Below are 24,660 nucleotides of genomic sequence, written 5' to 3' on the forward strand. Positions count from 1 at the left end.
ATGCAGAGCCCAACTCGCGAAAATTGTGTCACTGTCCAAATATTTCTGGACCTAACTGTAAAGACGCCATGTACACATACCCTTAGAAGATCTCATCTGTTAATTAACCAGTAATAAACATTGTGACTAAAACAACAAGTCAACTTTTTAAATTATGTAATTAAAATAGGTTCAATATACAAAAAATAATTCTACTTTATTCTGTTTTTTTTATATATATATATATATATATATATATATTTTTATTTAGCCCTTGTTTTGCTTTTTGCTGTTATTTCCTGCTAATACATTTTTTTTTTATTGTTTTGACCTGTAGGATCATTGCAGAAACCACTTCCCTCCCACGTACCCTGGGGGAGCTGCAGCTCTATCGTGTTCTCCAGAGAGCCAACTTACTAGGCTATTACGATACCTTCATTCAGCAGGGAGGTGATGATGTACAGCAGTTATGTGAGGCCGGAGAAGATGAGTTCTTGGAAATTATGTCCTTGGTTGGCATGGCTACAAAGCCATTGCATGTCAGACGACTCCAGAAGGCCTTACGAGATTGGGCTACTAATCCAGGACTATTCAACCAGCCACCATTGAACAGCGTCCCCCTCAGTACCAGTATACCATTGTTTAAGATTTCAGAGACAATGGGCAGAGTAGCTCGACCATGTAATGGTCACATTAGTAATATCGAAACATTGAACAAAGGCATTGGTGGCTTCGTTCTTCCTGAACAACAAGAACAGCATGGCAAACGATCTCCATCACAACTAGACAACAGACCATGGGCAGTGCAAGTGTCTCCAGAACTAAATGAAGGAGATGACGAAGAGGTGGATGATGATGAAGATGGGAGGGGAACACAATATGCAACAGCAGGTGAAAGATTAGACCCTGAGTTAGTACAGGTGATATCTGACAGCGTCGAGAGGCTGATGAAAGGCTTGCCTCGCGGAGATGTGGCTGAGGCCCGCTCTATGCTGAAAATAAACAAAAAATTGGGACGATCGCTGGGACATATCTTTCAGATACCAGATGGTGGGCCAAGAAAAGAAAGGGAGATTCGAAGACATAGTGCTATCTACGGAAGGAGTGACTCTAAGAGACGTGAAGGAAAAAGACTTACTCTGCATGAGGTTAGCAATCTCATTTATGTCTACTTCTTATAAATTGCCATTGAAGAATAGATTTTAATTGAAATTGTTTATTTAAGGGTTTTTGCAATATCCAAGAAAATGACTTAAATTAGAAAGAGAACCTGAGAAATCAGTTGCCGCTCCAGTGCCGCTGCTCCAGGGCATACCACTAGTTTGTATTAACCTGAGGCGATGCCTTCCCCGTTTACCCACATAAGTATGCTGTTCCCCCCCTAATGATTGATTGCAATGTTTATGTGGGTGGGTGGGCACGTCTTTGCTGTACCAAGATAAACAAAGACCACTTGAGTGGCGGCACTCAAGCAACAGCGGATCTATGAAGTAATGTATAAGGGTGTGTCTCTTATTTTCTCCATTTTGATCTTGGAAACCCCTTAAGTAAACAGGCCACTATTACTGCATAAGATAAAAAGCATCTTGCATCTGATCCTCCAAAACAATTCAATTGTACAAACGCCATATACTATACATACAACATTTTGAAACAATCAGAAAAAAACTCATCCACAAAGTAACAAAGATAGTACAAGTTGGGCCGACAATGCTGTATAGATAGCAGTGCTAATGTCAAAAGGTTTCATGTAGATATAGTTTAATCGTTGTGTAATGACGAGTCGTGCGGAAAATCCTATATGCTGTGTCTCCCTGCAGGACAGGGAAGAAATTCGCAGCGTTGTTACTGTGTTTAGCTCAGAGAGGATCGTCCAGAATGGATACAGTTGTATCCACCTCTATAATGGACGCAGGACAAGCCTTGTATTGTGTTGCTTTAATCCTCTAAGATTAAAAAAAAAATAAAAATAAAGTTTTCATTTGATGCCAGAAAACAGATCAAAATTGTTAAAAAAGTAAATAGTGTATATTAAAATGTGCATAGTGTTCAATACAATTTCTTTAAATATCTATACAGGGGACTTGTCACTTCCTGATGTTATAGGGGTTGTCTACTACTATGATACTGATGACTTGTACTTAAAGGGAATCTGTCAGCAGGTTTTTGCTACCTCATCTGAGAGCAGCATGTTGTAGGCAAAGAGGCTCTGAGTTCAATGATGTATCATTTAGATTAGTGGCTGCAGCCTTTCTGACACAATGAAAGATTTTGCATGTAGCAGAGCTCTGAAAGATGCCCCCCGCCCACACCAGGCTTTCAGTGTACATTTCCATTAACAGAAGCAGCTAATCACAGACGGGGCAAAGTTGGGCTACAACTTAGGGGTACTTCTCACATAGCGAGATCGCTGCTGAGTCACAGGTTTTGTGACGTACCAGTGACCTCATCAGCGATCTCGCTGTGTGTGACACGAAGCAGCAACCTGGCCCCTGCTGTGAAATCGCTGATCGTTACACACTGTTCTGGTTCATTTTTTGCTCGTTGGTCTCCCGCTGTGCAGAACACATCGGCGTGTTTGACGGCGGGAGACCAACAAGCCCCGACTCTGTGTAAGCGGTGTACACTGGTAACCAGGGTAAATATCGGGTAACTAAGCAAAGCGCTTTGCTTGGTTACCCGATATTTACCCTGGTTACCAGCGTACACCGCTTAGCGCTGGCTCCTTGCACACGTAGCTAGGGTAAATATCGGGTAACTAAGCAAAGCGCTTTACTTAGTTACCCGATATTTACCCTGGCTACGTGTGCAAGGAGATATTAGTTTATATTTTGGCCCAAAATATGTAAGCTCGCAATCCGTTCGTCAAGGATTCTCACACTTGCGAGTCCCTACACTGAATTAGTTAGAAAAACCACAAAGAACTATATGAAAAAAACACCAAAAAGGAGCCAAGACAAATGATATGTGCACACACAGAATGTGGTGAGCCTTCCTCATAAAGATGGCTGCAGCCGAGGTGGAAAATGCTGATGTCACAGCCACTCAACCACACTAGGGGGGAGGGGCGGCTGCTTAGCATAAGACATGCACACTAATAAGGCTTGCACTGGGAGCCCATCATATAATGAGTGAAATGCACAGTGTCTGAACTGTGACCTATAAATGACGTCAGAAACCCAGGTCCAGGCGGGTCAGTTAGCACTATGAGTACATAACATTTTGGCCCAAAATATGTAAGCAAGTGTGAGAATCCTTGACGAACGGATTGCGAGCTTACATATTTTGGGCGAAAATATAAACTAATATCTCACTATTTGAGGTATGGCACATTTTATCCATTTTTGCAGGATGTGTGTGGACCTTTTGAATTCAGGTGGTGAAATGGTGAGCCTGTCATGTGTTATGTACTCATAGTGCTAACTGACTCGCCTGGACCTGGTGTTGTGCGTCATTTATAGGCCATTATTCAGACACTGTGCGTCTCGTGTATCCGTGCGAGATGTACCTATATAGTGCTGTTTTGCCCGCCTGACCTGGGTTTCTGGCGTCATTTATAGGTCACAGTTCAGACACTGTGCATTTCACTCATTATATGATGGGCTCCCAGTGCAAGCTTTATTAGTGTGCATGTCTTATGCTAAGCAGCCGCCCCTCCCCCCTAGTGTGGAGGTTGAGTGGCTGTGACATCAGCATCTTGCACCTCGGCTGCAGCCATCTTTATGAGGAAGGCTCACCACATTCTGTGTGTGCACATATCATTTGTCTTGGCTCCTTTTTGGTGTTTTTTTTATATAGTTCTTTGTGGTTTTTCTACGTGTGCAAGGAGCCAGCACTAAGCTGTGTACGCTGGTAACCAAGCTAAATATCGGGTAACCAAGCAAAGCGCTTTGCTTAGTTACCCGATATTTACCTTGGTTACCAAGAGCAGAGTCTCTGGTGGCTGGTCGCTGGTGAGATCTGCCTGATTGGCAGCTCACCAGCGACCATGTAGCGACGCACCAGCGATCCTGACCAGGTCATATCGTGGTTGGAATCGCTGGTACATCGTTTAGTGAGACGGTACCCTAAACTGCTGAGACCCACTTATGATCAAGAAAAAAGGCTTAAGCTAACATAGCAGGTAAACAACAAAAGACTGAGATAACAGAGACAGGGCTGAAATCTCTGTTTTAACACTTGCAGCATGCTATCTTCAGGTTATATTGCAGAAATCTGCTGACAGAGTCCCTTTAAGATAGGTCATTAAAAGAGTTGTGCAGACTAAAATTACAAGTTTGCAATTACTCTTTGGGACTGTAGACTTGTAAATCTTCATATTGCGCACACTGTGCACTGCAAGAATTTGCTGGTGTCAGAACTTGGAATGGAGGTCACGTGACAGTGAATATGCTATTCACATCCAGAAACCAACTAGAGGGGCATGGCCTCACTCAGGCCCACCCTCGCTTAATGCAAATGTACTATCTAGTTGGATTCTGTGCGGGAGTATGCATATCACGACCATGTAATCTCCGTTCCTGATACCGGAGAATCCTCACAGCTCACAGTGCCTGCGATATGAGGATTCACAAGTCTGCAGTCACATAAAGAGATACATAGAGTGACTTCAGACTCGTTATTTTAGACTGGCCAGCCCCTTTAATATTAGATCGGGGGTGGTCCGACACCCAGCGCTCCCTCCGATTAGGGGGAAGAGTTCTTAAAGGCAAGACAGGAGACTACATAAATAACTAATAAGTTAGCCGACTCCCTTTACTCTTTGTGCGGGATTTATGTTATGCAATATGTATATTATAGTAATATGATACGTAATCATGAAATATGGTTACTTTTAATATCCACGTTATGGATAAGAAGACTCAATCCTGCCATGCAGCATATGTAATGTATTAGTATCTGCAATGAGTTGATCTGCGCAATCCCCTATCATGCCTGTAACATGATAACGCAGGAGCACTGATATTCTGTATGGGGGTGGAAGGAACAGAGCATTGCCAGCTCATCTCACAAGCTCTGAAATGAGCAATTCTCAGATAAAGCAACGTAAGCCCTAAATAGGTTACATTTGGCTATTTTTCAGCATTTTTGTTATTCCTTTTTAAAAATAATGATTAACCAAAATATACATGACATTTTGAGTTCCCATTTAAAAACTGAAAAGTGATATTTCAGCAAGAAACATTTGTAAAGTATCCACTAAATAGTTTACAGTTGCTAGACAAGGGAGGGTCTGATCGCTGAGACCCCCATTGAGCAATGGAGTGGCAGTGAAGCAAGCACCAAGACTCAATATCTGTGCATTTATTCTGCTTATTAGAACTCCAGTATGTACAATTCTGACTTAGAAAATGACATTTTTTTTAAGAATTTTTTTGTATAATTTATGTTCCTAGTATTTATGGTTACATTTAATGGATTATTCCCATTCTCATACAGTAGATGAATATTATCAATTAGTACTGGCACAAATAAGCACTTCTGCAGTTTACTGCTTAATATAATGCTTATCAGTTCTTGAGATATTATTGTAACACCCCGGAGTCGAGGGATTTTCACCTTACACATCGCCGGGCCGGGGGTGCGGATCCTCTGCGTCATCACGGGCTGGCCTGACCCGGTTTCGTGACCCCGAGACATACAGGACGGGAAGGATGGCGGTGTACGGGAGGCAGATGGAGAATAGGGGTAATAGTGATGGTGAGGAAAGTTTTTTATGATTGTGACACCACCTGTGGTACGCGGCCAGGGCCGCCCCTTCGGGTTCTCCTCTCCGGGGATGATGGTATTGGTCGCAGCTGAGATGGTGTCGCTCCCCACAGGTGGAGCGGGGTTACCTCGGGGAGGATGACGGAGGACGGACGGGGGTGGTGGTAGTCCCAGATGGCGCCGCAGCGCTGGGCGATGGCAAATGAGAGGCAGAGTCAGGGGCTGCGGTTCCAGATCTTTTACTCACTGGTAGTTCAGGAGCTGCCCCAGAGTACCGATCTCTGCTGCGATGGGCTCCAGCCGATCCCGGATAGTTGGCGTTCACCGCCGGTGCCCGTGAAAGTCTTTCTAGTGAAGTGTCCCTCGGTTGATATCCGGAACCTGGGATGAGCCTCCAGCTCCAAGCCATGGGCTCAAATAGTGACAGGAATGCTTAACTCTCGTTGTCCGTGCTGGATGTTATCACAAGCTGTGCCCGGGAAAGGTCTGCTCTAGTGTGATGCTTGCGCCTATTTCTACCCCATGCGGTGCCCGCCCCCAGTGGTTGTCGTAGTGACTGGGGAAGTCCCATACTTCGTGATGGCTAACCACCCTGTCTGCCCTAGTCCAATCCCCTGTGGGAAAGCACCTAACTGTTGTATGTGTGTGGTTTTGTGAAGGCACCGACAGTTAACCCCCTCCTAACCCGGGATGGATATTACCCCTTAAGAGTGGTGTGATACCCTGTGGCGCCTGAAGCCCAGGGGCGCCACATTATCACTTTTCTTTTGTTTATAACTCGTTGCCTAGGAGGCTGACCACTGCTACTGTCTAGCTTGTAAACATTGAACAGATGAAGCTGGCCGATTTTATGAGTTATCACCATGCTGGACAGCTAGAAAAATAAGCTCAGAAGCTCAACACAAGAGAGCTTGTAAGCACTGCATATTTTGCTGCCTGGTAGTGGTGGTCGGTCTCCAAGGCAATGAGCTGTAAATAAAAGAAAAGTGTTAATATCTCAATAACGGCTGAAAATTTTAAGTGGTAAATTGAAAACTTGCTTATATTTCAAGTTCTGACAATATCCATTTCTGAATTCTTATTACTCTAGCTTTTTTTTGCCTTATAGATAATGTTGACCATGTGAACGACTAATAATAGGTTATCCATAAATGTTCTTGCTGTTTCCAGAGTTTCTCAATAGCCATATTTATTGTGTTCCTTATTCTGCCATCAGCTAACAATAAATGAGGCCGCTGCTCAGTGTTGTATGAGGGATAACACTCTGCTCCTTAGGAGGGTAGAGCTGTTCTCACTAGCAAGACAAGCGGCTCGGGAGAGCTCCTACTTGGCATCTCTGAAGTGCTCCAGGTGAGTCTTTCTCCAGTGTGGTATCAATTCTCATCTTCATAGTTCTTGTTAGATCATGGCTGACACTTTCTCAGTTCTGTTGATTCACAACAACATTCACAGCATTGTACTAGGTAATGGCTATGAGGCTAAATAAAGGGATTTCTAGGACTATGATTTTGATGGCCTATCCTCCCGATCAGATTAGTGGTGGAGCTCCTCCTGGCACCTCCATTATTCAGCTGACTGAAATGGCTGCAGCACTATGGCAAGAAACTTGTGTCCTTCATTGTTTATCAGGCATAACACCGCTGTACATTAGGAAGTAGCTGTTTCTGGTATTCTGTATACTTGGCCAGGGTAGGCCATCAATATCATAGGAAAACTTCTTTAAAGCTGAAAAACATATAGGGGCGATTCATTAAGACTGGCATAGCGCCCACCAATCTTAATGAAGCACTCGCTAGAGTACACTATATTCACTCATTAGGCGGCGATTGCCACTTAAAGGGGTTCTCTGAGAATTGTTCTAAATTAAATAAATAAGACACATTTAAATATTAAAATGTTTTCTAAATACCTTTATTTAACAAAAGGTATTCTTTATCTAGTGCACTGTGTAAGGACTTTAAGATAACAGCTCCCATCCTAGATGTCAGAGGGTAAGCAGTAGGACAAGCTCAGTAAAGAAAATCTGCTGAAGACATACATCAGGTCAGAGCAGCGTCCTGTCAAGCATCTCGAGCTCACATTCCTCTGTTCAGTCAGCCTGACAGAACATTGAGCAGAATGGACTAAAAGAGAATATAAACACCTGTCTTTAGGTGACTGAGCATGAATATTTATAAAAAAAAGTTTGTTTAAAAGAACTGAGAGTCCTCAGTAGTTGATACCTTTTAATGGCTAACTGAAAACTGTATCATGAATCATGAATATTTGTATCATGAATATCTATCTCAGTCAGCCTGACAGTTTTAGTGCACTGCAGGGAGAAGGTCTGTCTCACTCTTCACCCAGCTCATCCTTGGATGGGTGCACACTGCTAGATGGAAGCTTCAACTTTAAAATCCTGAAAAAGGAAAAAAAAAGCGTGCATCACTTAAGGGATACTTTTTTGCAAACTGAAAGTATTTAAAACATTTCTTAATATTTAAAAGTATTTTATATTTATTTTATTACATCTCTTGAGAGAAACCTTTTAATGAATTAGGCGCATCTGGCAACCAGCTGCTGCCCATACCAGGCGGGGCCATGTCACATGTCACATAAATTATGTTATATATCTTTACAATAAAATACTGTGTTTAAGAGAACTTGTCACCAAGTCATATGTGGCCAGTTTCTGTTCTTATTTTATTCCCACTGCTCCTAAGAAGGCACATATCTCTGGAACCGTATGATGGATTTAGAGAATACAAAAAAACGGAACACTTAGGGGAGCAGTGGAAATAAAACAAGAGCAATAAGTGGCAACTTTTGACCTGGTGATTGGTTCTCTTTAAAGAGGTTCTCCACTAGTTTTACATAGATGGCCTATCCTTTCAATAGGTCATCAATGGCTGATGGGCTGGGGTCTAACACATGGCACCCTCACCGATCAGCTGTGTCTGGTGCTGGTGGCGGCAGCAGGCATCTGGAAATACTCCATTCCAGTGCTGCCCCATCAACTGATAGAGACCGTGTCTGGGTATGGCACATCTGCCTCCCATTCAAATTAATAGGAGGCGGATGTGCAGTACCCGGCTGCTGCTGCTAAGAGAAGATGGGGCAGCTCCGGAACTGAGCATTTCCAGCTGCCTGTTGCTACCGGTACTGGAAACAGCTGATCAGCAGAGGTGTCAGGTGTCAAACCTTGGCCGATCAAACATTGATGACCTATCCAAAGAATAGGCCATCTATGTAAAAGTAGTGGACAACCTCTTTAATACTTATGTCAATACAAAAGCAGAAAAGAGTCCACATTTGGGGATTTTATCTAAATAGATTTTTACCAGGCGGGCCATGTCACACTTATTGGCCTAGAAATTATGTGATATAGCTTTACCATAAAATGCTGAGTTAAAGAGAACTTGTCCCTAATTCAAAAGTGGCCAGATTCTGCTCTTATTTAATTCCCGCTGCTCCTAAAAAGGTCCATATCTCTAGAATACTAGAGAATACTAAATCCAGAACACTCAGCGGAGCAGGGCGAATAAAACGAGAGGACTAACTGGCTGTTTTAACCTGTTGACTGGTCTTCTTTAATACTTATGTCAATTCAAAGGCAGAAAACCCATGTTTTATAGTTATGGAGACCACACAGGACATTTGGGGATATCATCTGAATAATTTTATTTACTTATTATTTTTATTACTGTTTTGAGATATTAATATCTCAAACATTTCTTTTTAGGTTAAATCCTGAAGAGACAGGTGCACCACAGGCAAAAATACCAAAGCAAGAGGTAATGGCAATAAATGGATGAAATTGGGAGGAGGGGGATGTGGCTGTCACTGCTCTTTCCGTGTCTGCAGGACCTAGCTCCTCTAGCTAGGAGACATTACAGATTAAAGTAGATCTTTGTAGAATAGCTTTGACATGGACATATAGGTAGATGCTTGATGTCTGCTTCTTCCTATCTTGTTTGTTAAAAAAGTATTCTAGCAGAAATAGGGATCCCATCTGTGTCATGTTCCCATGCTAAAATAGATGAGTATGTGACCTAGAGCATCTACTGTAATGTCTATCCCATATGTACACTAGACAAGAGGCAATGATCACATGAATGAACAGGCACAGCTGCTTACACGCGTATGAGTTCACTTTCATGCCAAATTAGAACTACAATGAGCCCCAAAATGAGCAACCAAAGATTTAGTTGCTGATATATGGGACACGATAACGGTGGAGTGTGAGTTTATATTCAATGCTGCCGTAGATTCATCATTTGAAATGACATTAGGATAATTCCATTTTATAATCAGGTTGTGGACAACTCCATGCAAGGGGAACCGGAAAGTGTCACTACATCTGCAAGGCATAGCTTGGAAGAAGACAGTGGCAGTGTCTCTGGGGAAAGCATGGATGGTCATTTGCAAGGTGAGATCTGTAGTTATTCATGCAGTAGGAATATATGAGTTGTACATATCTTCATTGTGTAGTAGATTTGGTTGCTATGGCATATATAGAAAAGGGCAGCTCCATAGATTTAGCTCAAAATGAGCTACTGTTATGGTGGCACATTTGTCCACCCAGGACAGAAGGACTTTTTATTCCATCTTCCCACTTTTACCATAACCCATTCACCAGTTTTTAATTATGCAGAAGAGAGTCATTGCACCCTATTTCCATAGCCTAGAGGGCCCCCAAAGGTTCATTTGATCTATATGAAAAGATCACTACTATTAAAAACTTATGATAGTTTATAACTAGAGATGAGCGGACCCGTGGAAGTTTGGTTGGGCGGGTTCTGCTGAACTTTAAATAAAGTTCGGTTTGAGACTTGGACTTGACCTGAATCTCATTGGAAGTCACTGATTGGACAGTATGGGTCTCCGCCCACATACAATCAGCCATAAACATATCATTTCCGGGGCAGGGTGGGGTATTTCCTTTTTTTATTTAATTACACACTACAGAAAATATTGCTGTTGTTACTCCCAGTGCGAGCCAATCAAACACGGTAGGCGGCTTACTCTGGGCTGAGCACCGAGTGTACCCGAGTACAGCAATGCTCACGTGAGTGCTTTGCATATGTAGAGCACCCAAACTCTGATCAAAACAAGTGATCATGTGGTACCAAGAAAACAGAGAGCCGTCCAAAGTAGAGATGAGCGGACTAGTGGAAGTTCAGTTAAGCCGGACTTTAGATAAAGTTTAGTTCTAGACCTGAACTTGACCTGAACCCCATTGAAAGTCACTGATTGGGCAGGTTGGGTTTCTGCCCACATACCTCCAGCTATAAACGTAGCATTTCTGGGGGAAGGAGGGTGTTGTTTTCTGGTTTTTGGTTTTTTTTTTTGGTGCACACTGCATCCGATCACGCTGTTCTTACCCCAGTGCGAGCCATTCAAAAACTGCAAGCGGCTCACACTGGGCTGAGCACCGAGCGTAACTGAGCACATCAATGCTCACTTAAGTGGTCAGCATACATACAGAACCCGAACTCCAAACTCAGACACTCTTTTCTTTGTAACATCCATGTTCGATATGAACACTGAACTTTAAAGTTCGGGTGCTCTCATCTTTAGTCCACACATTAATAAAATCATGTGATTTTAAAACAGAGCTTTACAATTCGACCTTCTGGAGGTAGAAATATAATGACCCTGATGATTGTAAATATGCCTAGGTGTTGCAGCATGACGCAAAATAACTCAGAAACAAGGGGGACCGGAGAACATTTGTGTCAAACTTTTTTAAAAAGTCACAATTGATGCATCAGATAAAAACATTTGAAATTCTCCAATTCTGTCCACAATGACGAATTTAAGAAAACAAAGCCCAACAGACTTTAAAAAAGGTGAAAACTACAAGATGAATTAGGTGCAAGTGAAAAAGATGCAGGAAATACTAAAAAGTAAACAAAACACAGACGAAAGTGCAAAAATGCAACCCGTTTTGGGAGGGCTGAAAATGAATTCTTGTAATTTGAATACTGAAGACTAATAACTTGACTACATTGACTGCAATTTAAGATCTAGTCGTCGTGTACTGCCATAATATGGAATATAATTTTACTGCTATGGTAAATGTATATCTCAGTTGTCTATTCAACCTAAGTATTCTCTCTTAATGAGTAAATTACAGGTTTTCGACAACAGTGTTTCTGCAGTCACCACAATTCCATATTAGTGAATAACTTGCTGTGTCTATGTTGTTTTAAGCAGCTGTAACAGTCAGAATACCCACTTCCCCTGGTGCGCCCCCTACAGACCTGTCACTCACTGCACCACATCCAGCTCCATGGAGCAGACAGCTTTTGCAACAAACCCTGATGGACGAAGGTTTACGACTCGCCAGACTTGTGTCACGTGACAGATTAGGCCGCCTGAGTCTGTGTGTGCCCGGAACTCCTCACATTGCTGGTAAGGAATCAATCTAATACATGACTTATATAGACATAAGTAAGTGTACATCAGTTGCTACTTTTAGTTTTTTACTGTAATATGTGTGGTTTTGTGAATTTACTATTAATAAAGTTGACAAGTGGAGAAAAAGGAACCAGCTTCATATAGTATTCTATACATACTCACCAAGTCTAAGATCAGTTTCTGATCGAAACGCTTCTGGTGTCCTGTGCTGGTTGTGACTCCTGTCTTTTTCTTGTGAGATTAACTATTTTCTATGATTTTAAAGAATCCAATAAAGAAGCTGATTTTATTGAAAATTTTTCCCGGAAGCTGGTTCCTTTTTCTCCACTTGTTGATACATATGCTGATAACAGCAGCGGGATCCCGAGCTTACATGGTGTTGGAGGATTAAACGCCGAATTATGTGGCGAGATGGACTATTTCTATTAATAAAGTTGAGCAAAAAGATTCCCAGGATCCTGGTGGAGCGGTCACATCAATATTCCACAGCCCGCAGACCAGAGCCCCTGAACCTCCCCCTACCTGCTGGAATCCATGGCACCTCTTCTCATTACTAGGCTTTGTGGGACTATATGGTTCTGGTGTGACGCATGCATAATAAAAAGAGGTGCCACCAGGTAGGAGACAGGCCCAAGGACTCTGTTCCTGGGGAGACGGATTAATGACATGACCAATGGACCAGGGTCCTGCAAATGTTGTTTCTCAAGTATTTCTTAAACAAAATTATCATCATCATCAACCAACTTTTCTCATTCTTATCATAAACCGAGTAAGAGTAACATTTCTAACACAAAGTTTACCAGTAACCATAAACAGGACCTAACATGTTCCCTAACCTGTCTTTATTTCTCCATACAGAATGCGATGATGGTGGATCAGAAAGCTGCTCAAGTTTACCAGTTTCACCACAAATCACTGACCTCAGATCTGCAAGTTGCAAGGAACAAGAATAAATCAGAAGAAAATGACGAGGTCAATTTAAGAACAAGAAATAACAACTACAAAAATCAATTGTTCCCCAAGCAAAAGCCATCTAGGACACTGAGCCATCTTTCAATAATAAAATATTGCAGCTTTATGGCCTCTATATTTAATATATCCAACCCAACATTCTAGACTAGACAGTAGGTAATGGCACAGTGTCTGATAAACCACTGATATGACAATTAGCAGAGGGTAAATACAATGAACCAAACGCACCCTCTGGCCATAATGTGGTAATGTACTTATAGTACAGTATTATTATATGCTAAAAAAATTGCAGTGGTTATTGTATCATGTCTATGTCTTACAGATGTTTTATATATATATATATATATATATATATATATATATATATAAAAACTATATATATATACACAGTATATATCTATGGTATTGACTTTTGGACATTAGTTGCAAACTTTTACTAAGATAGATGTCCATTGCTAAACTATACAAAGCGGGACATCAAAGGAGTGAAAGAAATATAAACTCCCAAGCAAGGAAAAATGATTTCTCATTGTCTTGCCTCAACACTAGACCTATACGATAAGAACAGAACATTTTGGGTGTGATTTACCATTAAACCTGAATGGGCTTGTTTGTGACTATACTGATAATCCAGAGGCTTGTATAAAACACTGGAGGCTCCATGGTGAAGATTCAAATTGCCCCCGTGTGCATCCCAAACTACTATTAAACCATTGGGCTCCCACAATTGTGTCTCAGGGTCCCAATTGGGATGACAAAGACCCCCCTTATAACCATCTGGATGCTATTGTCGCTGTACACCATGGCGTCTGAGGAGCTAAAGAGCTGTGAGTTAGCTCCAGTTACTGGAGGATCTGTTCAACACTCCCCCTGGTTACAGGCCCTATTGTAGTCGCAGGGCCTGCCACCATTAGGGTATGTGACTTGGCTAAGCTGCAGTACCAGATACAGCCAATGGATGTGCGTGGCTATCAAAAAGAAAGCATCCATGATTTATATAGTCTCATACAACTCTCTATTTATATATATGGAGAAAGTTTTCTTATCATTAATCCCCTTGTACAACACTACAGACAGCCTCTGCCCAGCCAAAATTGGCTGAGAAGACAGGACAAGAATATTTGGGATTCCAGCAACAAAGCTAATGTTTGTAAGATCTTGAGGTTTAGTGTCCTTTTCATGGAGTCGGTAAGAAAGCTTTCTTAGCGGTGACTGGAGTGTGCCATATAATGAGCCCTGAACGGCTCGGGTTACACCTCCCGAGTATTAGAATCTACAGTAACTCTTTTGATCACCATCTTTTGTCTTTTAATTCAGGGTTGCAGCTAAGGACTCAATGTATGTGGCTGATATTTAGGGAAAAGCTCTAATTTAAGAACTTCCCATTATACTAAAGCGCCATGAGGAAATAAAAACAAGGTGAACCATTGCCCGTCTGTGTGAGTCCACTCGAGGTGCTCGCCATGTGCTGGAACTCCCTAGCTATGATGGTCAATTGCCGCACGATTTTGTTTCCCACCATATACATATGGGTCTTGACTTGGGGTCCAGTTATAGGCTAAGTAAAATTTGGGCCATTTTTAAGCAAATACCTTGACATCCAAAATACTTCTTTACATGTGACCCCTCACCTATAGTTTATTATTTTAATAGTCCAGCAAGATGTAACCCCTAACTACTGTATGTGTATTGTGTCCTGAGCTGCATTTATCTTTTGTATACATATAGGATATTTAATCATCAGGGAATATTTCCTTTTTTTTCTGGAGATCAGTCCGATTCTGCATTCTGTGAACCCCTTAGACTGACGTCCTTTTGTTATAAAGCAATAATCAGACTATGTATTCTGTCTGCAATAAACGATTCAGATAATCCATCACTGCACCGTTGTCACCTCTCCATGGAGTTCTGGGGGATACGGATCTCTTCGCTGGTTAGTATAAAGCCGGCATGTAAAAATGTGTTTTCAATAGTTAGTTAAAGTGTGTAACCGAGCTTACTTACTCTTTGCCTTGGAAATGACGGTACATGATAAGCTTTTGTTCTACTTGCAGACAGATCACTGTATATAGAAAGCTCCATGGTGAAGTAGAACCAGCGACTTTACATTCCAGGAGGAATCCTTTTATGTTATTTATGGTCAATAACTCTTACATGTTCCTCAGTTGCCTTTATTATTAACTTATTGTGTTCTGTCAGTGACACTGCATAGTAGTGAATCTTATACTCAATGTTATAGTCTTAACTCCACTTCAGCAATCTGTCTTATCGCTGTGTGTATAACGATGTCCATTATTGTCTGTAGTCTTGTAATCTGATATAGGTATGATATCTGTATAATGTTGTCTTGTCGTTCCCTGAATGTCAGGAACTGCTTTGTCCTCAATAAGAAATAATTCACTGCATGACTTCATATTACTGTGGAGGTCCCATTAAGAAATCATCCTCCTAATAATCGCACTGCTGCCGTCAGGGCCACGTACGCTCACAGCTGTAGAGACCCGTTCACCTTATAATATCGTATGTATAATATAGAGAATCAGATCTAGAAGGGTTATTACCTATAGCAAAGAGGCCGGCACCACCGTAGGTCTTCCAAGTCATGCAGAGGGTGCCTTAGCTCAGTGTCGCACCATCCCATTGGGCACCATCACTCTTCTGCTAGGGTCCTTCTCGTCAAAAAGTGAAAATTAAGGAGAACTAGGTTTTATTTATCTATATATAGTAAAGGGAAAATAAGCACTTGCCTTCCCTATTGAACTGTGTTAGATATTCGGTGGTATCCGCCAATACACTGGTAGAGGCCTTTGTTCAAGAACAATATATGGGCCCTTTGCAGCCCAATAGCTCATCTTAATATACAATTACTTTTGCTTTGGAGATGAAAATGGGCCCTCTTACCTGTTGGGCCCCTGTATGACTGCATAGATTGCACCATTGATATGTCTGCCCCTGCACCAATACATGAAGATATAAATTGACATTTTTCACTGCGAAGCCTTTTTTTTTTTCTATGTATAGTACATTGCTTTTAGGGCTATTCCAATATTTACAAGTTGTTCAACAGAATAACCTACAGACTATGTGCAGTTATATTCAGAATGACATTTATCCCCCACCATTTAGTGATGAAGCAGATACAAAGAGTGGCGCCTGATCAGTTGATGCATTATACAGAGCTAATTGATTTCAATGGGAACCAGTGCTGTTTGCTAGGCGGTTGACACATAAAAAGCCAGTAAACCCTTAGAATATGTATATGAGGCCTAAAAGAACGATGAGTTTTCAAGTGAAAACCTCTTCAGGAAACGCTCCTTCTTTGAGGAGTTTATGAAGACAATTTTTATTCCTGAAACAATTTTGAAGTTCTTTGAAAGTTTTTTCCCTACAATGTTTTTTGCAGCCTTTTGATTGGACAGCGCCTAGTTTGAAGCAATTTCCATCCAAAGCCGCTTCCAAGAAGTGATATGAATTTTCAATTTTTCACTAGACATTTTTCAAAACCTGAAGCGGAAAAAAAAATGGTCAAAAGACTCCTTAAATAGTCCTAAAGTCCAAATATTACTTTGATTCAAAGGGATTGTGACTATTTTTTTGCTATCTTATGCGACAAAACATACAATCCAAATTTACCAACCGGCAAGTCAGTCACTTGTGTCTTTTAATGAAAGCGCTAAGCTCTGCCATAAAAATGGTGTCTGTGTGGGGAAAACTACCTGTGCAATAAACAGCTCCTTTTATTCTGGCACATAGCAATAAATGTTTCCTCAGGAGTATCCTTGTCAGTCCATAACCACATAGAAACAAGAGGAACTGGGCACTGAACACCAAGCACCTCTCTAAATGTGACCATACACCTTAGAGTGCTGACAGAATTCCTCCTGGCTTCCCCCTACAAAGGCATTCGCAATGGAGAGAGGGAGTAGGCTGCTACCACACGTCTGCTGCCAGATCTAGTTGGCTGGTCCCTTAATGTACTTTATTGTCCCTAACAGCAGATCCTTCATATCTTTGATACATCATATACCGTATTTTTCTGACTATAAGAAACACTTTTAGTAAGATAATGTCGTTTTGTGTATAAGGAGTTTGAGTGGCATAAATGAAAGACATTACCCATGTAAGAAACCGGGCACACGGGTGACTCCACAATAAATGGACTTGTGCTCTTTATGAACTTTGGTACAAGACAATCAAAGTAAACTGTATTAGGACCTTATTATGTCACTGTTGGGTACAGTATGTAATACCCTTTATTTTTTTGGTACATCCCACCTAGTATACTTCTACTACTTTCGAATAAATCATTACCTCCTCTTCTACCCTACAGCACACAGAAACAAGCAAAACGTCAACCACCAACGTTAGCGACATTTTCCTCTCCAGATTTTTACATCACCAGGGTAGTTCTAATAATATTTTTTTTTCCTATTTTCTGTTATCCAAACTTGGGTACGTCTTACAGTCAGGTGCGTCTTATAGTCAGGTGCGTCTTATAGTACGAAAAAACAGGCTACTTGATGACTTTCACTAAGTCACTGACTTATGAAGGGTGAGGGCTCTGGTACAGGAGAAATAATTTCTATTATATAACTGGTTGGTCTGCACTTGTTTAAAGGCTCTTACACAGACCAAAGCAAAATATATGGGGACGATTGATACTATGATCGTTCTGTCCCCATACATCGTGTAAATTGTCTGCAGCACATCCTTTTTCACATGGATAGATTTGCTGCTGCCAACTATTATATTTTACGTTGTATAAAAGATGTGATCAGCCGACAGTTGAGAACGGCCATATTTATAAGGGCCAATAATTGGGATGTGAACAGGTCCAAACCAATACTATACTATTAGCCAATCAGCAATTTGTCAGTGGAGAAGACCTCATTGTTTACAGCATAGTAAAGTGATAAAATAACATAAATCCCTGCTTTTATGTTACGTACAGTAAATTGTACCAACCATCGCCCTGTCAGGAAAGTGTTTCCTCAATTGTTATATATTGTAGAACAATTTAATCCCTTTTAATGTAGACAAAATCACGTATAGTATATATGATGTTAATGCATTAAGGCAAGTAAATGATACAAGTAAGCAAATCTAACTTGACATAGCAAAAGGTTAAAGGGTTTATCCACTTTATCTTTAGTTTAACTTTTGAGTTAGGGACATGACCCAGTGGCACTAATATACAAGTATTACAGATTCTCCTCCAGCAGTTATTAGCGCAGCCTTCCTCACAAACTGCACAGATTTCCTGTGTACAAAATGGCCACTGATGGAGGAGCATGTGACTGGAATCATCCAATAGAAAAGCAGCTTTCCCATGTGAGGCGTTTTCAATTGTAAAAGGCTGATGGACCAGTCTGGTCACATGATCCTACATCAACTAACATTTTGAGAACAGGAAAGGTGTGCCGTTATTGAGGAGGGCTGCACTAACAAACACAGGAGAACTTAAAAATACTTGTATTTTAGAATGTGCCACAAAATCATGTACCCAACACACTTGTTTAAAATAAAGTGAACAACCCCCTTTAAATATCCATTATTCATTAAGTTTATCAAGTATTTTTTTATAGAAATGGTTTCTACAAAAACGAAGCACATTGTTTGATTTGTGATTAGAAATGACATTCTGGTATGCAATAGATAGGTTATATAATGTTAGGACATCTATAAGATGCATTACTGTATTGAACAGATGCCAGCAGGGCCATTTGTGATGCGGTATATGGCCCCACTCCACTTGATAGATGCAGGTGCCTGTATGTCCTGACTGCGGAGTTATTGAACGGATTGGAGACTTATGACCTGCACCTACTTGCTTCTCTTCTAGAAATGTTCTCTGCATAAGTGTTTCATACTTCGGTAAAATGACAAAGTACAAAAAAGCTCGCACCATGATGGGGGATTTCTGTGGCCCGGCTTCCACATTGTACTTTTGCTTTTCTTTCAGTAACGCAGCATCATCTATATACACCATAGGAGACACTGACCATCTGTTAGCAATCTGTATCGCGTATAATTCCAGCTCAATGTTAACTGATTGCAAATGTGTTGCTGTACGTGTTCTGCGTAGAAATTCTAGCAGTAGTCTTTTACTTTCTTGTACATTAGATTATTTATTTTGTTATTTGAAACAATAAAATTTATTTTACATCTTTCTTGACCTCGTTTCTTCTTCCTTCATGACCATACAGCTCAAGAGTTAGATGAGGCATGGGAGTGGCGAGGTAAATGCTTGACCTAGGTGCTGGAAGATGTCCCTTTAATATTATATCTGCAGGATCGGGAAACTGCTGATTTTACCATGATAAGCCAACAATACATCTACACTGAAGGATGTATCGTGGATGATTTTTTCACAACAAATGGCATTATGGGTTATAATAATCTAGTTATAGAGATTTTATAACTGGTGGAGAAAGGTTGAAGTTGATGGACCTAATTTTTTTTCATCCTATATATCTGAGTCCACTGATTTATGTGCAAATAAGGCCTGTTTTACACGTCAGTGAAAAACACAGATATTGTTCACTGACGTTTAAAAAACACATATGTTCCTCCATGTGCCGTGATTCATGGCACACAGGGGTTGTCCATGTGCAATCCGGCATGCGTGCTCCGTGATTGCACATAGACATATACTCACCTGACCTCACCTTTTAAATAGTCCTGCTTTTAATGTGTGAGGCCGCATGGCACCCTTCAGATAAATAAAATATTAGTGTAGGACTGCCCCTTGAGATTTACCATGGAGTGGCGGGGTAGCTCAAAGTATTGCAATATTTTGCCAAAAATCTCCATTTATTAATAAGTACAGTTTAGAATTTGTGCTGGCTCCTTATCCTGATAGAGATTTTATAACTGGTGGAGAAAGGTTGAAGTTGATGGACCTAATTTTTTTTCATCCTATATATCTGAGTCCACTGATTTATGTGCAAATAAGGCCTGTTTTACACGTCAGTGAAAAACACAGATATTATTCACTGACGTTTAAAAAACACATATTTTCCTCCATGTGCCGTGATTCACGGCACACGGGGGTTGTCCATGTGCAATCCGTCATGCGTGCTCCGTGATTGCACATAGACATATACTCACCTGACCCGTTCCTGCTGTCCGTGGGGCTGAAGAGTCCCGTGGTGCTGCATCCGGCCGCTGTGTCTCTCACCTCTGCAACTACTTCTGGGTCGGCTGTATTGAGCCGGGCAGGAAACAGCTGCTAGCACAGGCTGAACACAGCGTCGCTGGAAAAGGTGAGTTAAAAATGTTTTTTATTTTCAATACATGTGTTTTTCTGGTACGCGTTTCACGGATATCACCATAGTGTGGTCCATGGGACATCAGTGATGCAAGAAAAAAACGGACATGTTTCCGTGTGGTAATCACGGACACGCGTGTACGCCACATGGAGACACGATCAGTGAAAAAACACTAATGTGTGCACAGACCCATTGATTATAATGTGTCTGCGTATATCCATGATTCTGGTACGTATAAAAACTGTCACATACGTACCAGAATCACTGACGTGTGAAACAGGCCTAACTCAAATAGGGAGTCCTTAAGGTGGTTTCTGGTAATTAACAGGGTTGTTCAGCCTAAATCACTCTATGTGACTGCAGACTACTAAATCTAGACAGTGTGCACATGCAAAGATTTCCCTGTAATTCGTGTGTGGGTGGCCGGTCACATCATCTTATATATGCAATTTGCATAAGTGAGGTCACATGCCGACTAGACTCTCTTCTGCTGGAACATTGAGAATCGGAAGAGAGTATAATCAGCATATGGATGAAAATTTAAAAGCTGCATACATAAAGTCATGTGACCGTCCACTGCATAGGCATTACAGCTGAATCTTTACAGTGTTCACATCGAAATCAATAACTTTTTTAGTGAGCACTTGTAGTTAGAAGATGGTGGTGCTCTGTAGTAGGCGACGTCACTCCAAATTAATTAGCAAAATTCCCCAGCCCCTGTATCTGCTATGAACCCAAGAACATAAGCCGTGGTCAAGGTCTAGGACAGACTGAAACAATGGTCACCCTTTCCATTTTCATATGATGACTACCAATAAAACTTTAATTGCGTATTTAAGTGAGTGCCATGGTATTTTGCACTATAGTAAGCACATTGACCACTGTCACTATTCAGCAGTCTGTGGTCACACAGAGCGAACATGATAGGTAGCCCAAAAATAATATGTACTGATTTCCAATACTGTTTCCCTCTGTGTCTGATAGCAAAGAGATGCCTTCTCCAACAATGACTGCAGCATAATACACCCATGATATCCCAGGTGATTGGCCAAATTAAACACCTGATGGCCATGGAGTGTAAAAAAACTGAGTAACAAAGATAAAAAAGCACCACAATTCTTCAGATAGTGCTGCATACAGGCACAGATGAAGAAATACAGCAAATGTTGACACCTGTTACATTACCTGAGTGTTTCCTTCTGAATAGAGATGAATAGAGATGAGTGGACCCAATGAAGTTCATGTAACGCAGGTGTAGCGCCCTTGACCATATCAGGGTGCTACAGGGAACTGCATCCTGTCCCCCAGGGTGCAGGACCCAACCCCCATGGTTCCAGGTTCCCAATAACCGGTGTCACTACCATCAGCATTACAAATCCCAATCACACCTCACATCAAACCTGTCAGACACGACACACCAGTGGGATGGTCAAGCTGGAGTAGAGCCACCCACCCACCTAGGGGTCAGGCAGACTGGTGGGAGGGAGGAAGAGAAGAGCAGGGTTCAGTGAGAGCCCTCAAGGAGTGAGGAGCTAGGAGTAGTAGCTCCCGGGGAGCGAGACCAAGGTTGGGTCGCAAACGGTGGTTTGGGACCACAGGAGTCGGGGACCGGTAGCAGTGACATTGGAAAAGGGTGTGACGGACATAGTCTTGGAGGACTGTCAGCATCAGCAAGCCCAATAAACGGACCAGTACCACGCACGACGGGGTACAGGACCCTAGGTCAGGAACCAATTCAACGTCCTGATAATTAACCTGGGAGGGAGAGTATCTTCATAAACTTCCCTAAGAGCTCAGAGATTGAAGGCATCAGCACAATGCGGGGGATAGGCTTCTCTATATAAAGCAACCCCCTGAAATCCCAAGTGCCAGCCATCAAGAGCAAAGCTACACTACACATAGGTAGCGGGGCCCTAACAGCTTCAAGCCAAGGGGCCACAACAGACAACTAAAATTGTGCATGGTGGCAGGGTACGGATTACCAAGTGACACCGGTGGGAGCGGACACCTGGACGGGCTCCCCGCAGTGGCAGATGTACACAGAGACTTTGGTTTACCAGAGTGTGTGTGTCCACTTTATAATCCTCATCCAGCACAACGACTACCGCAGTGGTGTCACGAACTTCTCCCCTGTAAATATCCCCTTTCAAGGATCGGAGTGTTAGCCGAGCCCAGGTCCGGACCCCTCGAGCCATGACCACCCCAGATCCGAGCACCCCGGTCTGCGCCGGGGCGGCACACAGGTACTGGCATCCTCGCACCATCCTGCCCCCATCTCCCGGCGGGGACGCTGGCAAACTCACACTCCCAGCCGCTCAGCGGTGGCTGCACCAACCCTGCCGCACAAGCCTCCCGGGAGCACACTTAGGGTGCGGGCGAGCTCTTTTTTTAAAGGGCCAGCGTGCCATAACCCGGAAGTGCCTCTCAGCCTTTGGCTGAGAGACACTAGGTATTTAAGGCATCCTCCCCTTATGAGAGGTGCCTGGGCATCATGATCCAATCTTAGAGATACATTGCTAGTTGTGCAGGTCCCTTACTTATGTGCTGCTGCTGTGTTATTTACTCCTGTCTGTTTCATAGTACAGGCCGTTCCTGCTGTATCATTCTATACTGGCCGAGCCTGCTGTGCTGGCCGCTGCTGCATCGTTCCATACCGGCCGAGCCTACTGTACCGGCTACCCTCTGCTGCACCTATCTACACCAGTCGTACCTATTATATCTGCTACTGCATCTATCCAACCGTGTCTGCTGCATCAGCAGTCCCAGCTGTATCTGCCTTATCAGAGACTGACAGTATCCATATCCCGGAGGCCAACTGTCTCAACACCAAGTCTCCTTGAGTGGCACCTGATTGCTACCAGCTGCCAAATCTAGCCTCACCTTCAAAGGCTCTGGTGAAAACCCGGTGTGCGCCAAGGTTACACCCCTCAGTTATACTGTGTGCTGTGGCCTAGTGGGTTCACTCCTTGCTCGCATCCGCAAGTTTTACAGTTCGGTACAGTTCCTCGAGATCACTGAGGAAGCAATTAGCAAATCGTGCATTGGGGTGCGTGGCAGAGATCACAGGAGGACTCCTTACATAATGACTTCGGGTCTGGTTTAATATGCTTTATCTACTCACTTTAATATACTTAATCTACTCACCGAACTGGCGTGGCAAAAGCTATCATTGGCATGGGAAGACAGAGTCCTCCATCTTAAAAAGACAGGGAGTAGCTGTGATAGGTCTTCCTACAACATGTGATCCCAGAGGTAAGCAGCAGGCAAGTAGAAATTATCTCCTGTGAGCCTGATCACAAATGAACAAACAGCTGGCCGAGGCCTGAGCCTGCCTGTGTAACTGAGGCTATGTGCCCACGGGACTATGTACCCGTGGATTTTGCCGTGGAAAACCTGCAGATTTATCTGGATTTTCTAGATAAATCCGCAGGTTTTAGCAAGTATAGACACGCCCCATGTTATCCTATGGGACATGGGGAGTGCTGTGTCCATGCGGTATGTGCGGCTGTGGAACATGCTGCGGATGTCTCGCAGCCGCACATAACTGCATGTCAATTATTCCTGCGGAAATACCTGCGGAAATCCCGCCTCTTCACTATGGAGATAGAGGCTCAGACTTCCGCAGGTAAGTCGCACGAATGTCCGCAGGTTTACCTTAGCTATTTCGATGGAATCCCGCAACAATGTATACAGTTAGGTCCAGAAATATTTGGACAGTGACACAATTTTCGCGAGTTGGGCTCTGCATGCCACCACATTGGATTTGAAATGAAACCTCTACAACAGAATTCAACTGCAGATTGTAACGTTTAATTTGAAGGTTTGAACAAAAATATCTGATAGAAATTGTAGGAATTGTACACATTTCTTTACAAACTCTCCACATTTTAGGAGGTCAAAAGTAATTGGACAAATAAACCAAACCCAAAAAAAATAAATTTATTTTCAATATTTTGTTGCGAATCCTTTGGAGGCAATCACTGCCTTAAGTCTGGAACCCATGGACATCACCAAACGCTGGGTTTCCTCCTTCTTAATGGTTTGCCAGGCCTTTACAGCCGCAGCCTTCAGGTCTTGCTTGTTTGTGGGTCTTTCCGTCTTAAGTCTGGATTTGAGCAAGTGAAATGCATGCTTAATTGGGTTAAGATCTGGTGATTGACTTGGCCATTGCAGAATGTTCCACTTTTTTGCACTCATGAACTCCTGGGTAGCTTTGGCTGAATGATTGGGGTCATTGTCCATCTGTACTATGAAGCGCCGTCCGATTAACTTTGCAGCATTTGGCTGAATCTGGGCTGAAAGTATATCCCGGTACACTTCAGAATTC

At 42.3% G+C, this 24,660-nt stretch overlaps 1 protein-coding gene across 2 annotated transcripts in view; it reads left to right on the forward strand.

Annotated features, from left to right (window-relative positions):
* NAB2 (NGFI-A binding protein 2) overlaps positions 1-19,232 on the forward strand; it is a 32,635-nt gene extending 13,403 nt beyond the window's left edge. Inside the window, exons 2-7 of one of the 2 annotated variants that reach the window (XM_075337054.1) lie at positions 317-1,127; positions 6,905-7,038; positions 9,410-9,461; positions 9,982-10,096; positions 11,884-12,084; positions 12,949-19,232. In XM_075337054.1, the coding sequence (XP_075193169.1) occupies positions 317-1,127; positions 6,905-7,038; positions 9,410-9,461; positions 9,982-10,096; positions 11,884-12,084; positions 12,949-13,043 (1,408 nt within the window). In that variant the 3' untranslated portion in view covers positions 13,044-19,232. The remainder of the gene's footprint in view (positions 1-316; positions 1,128-6,904; positions 7,039-9,409; positions 9,462-9,981; positions 10,097-11,883; positions 12,085-12,948) is intronic. The other variant, XM_075337055.1, reaches the window with a different exon arrangement.
* The last annotated feature ends 5,428 nt before the right edge of the window (positions 19,233-24,660 follow it).

This window comes from Anomaloglossus baeobatrachus, chromosome 2 (assembly GCF_048569485.1).
Source record: "Anomaloglossus baeobatrachus isolate aAnoBae1 chromosome 2, aAnoBae1.hap1, whole genome shotgun sequence".
NCBI classification, from domain to species: Eukaryota; Metazoa; Chordata; class Amphibia; order Anura; family Aromobatidae; genus Anomaloglossus; species Anomaloglossus baeobatrachus.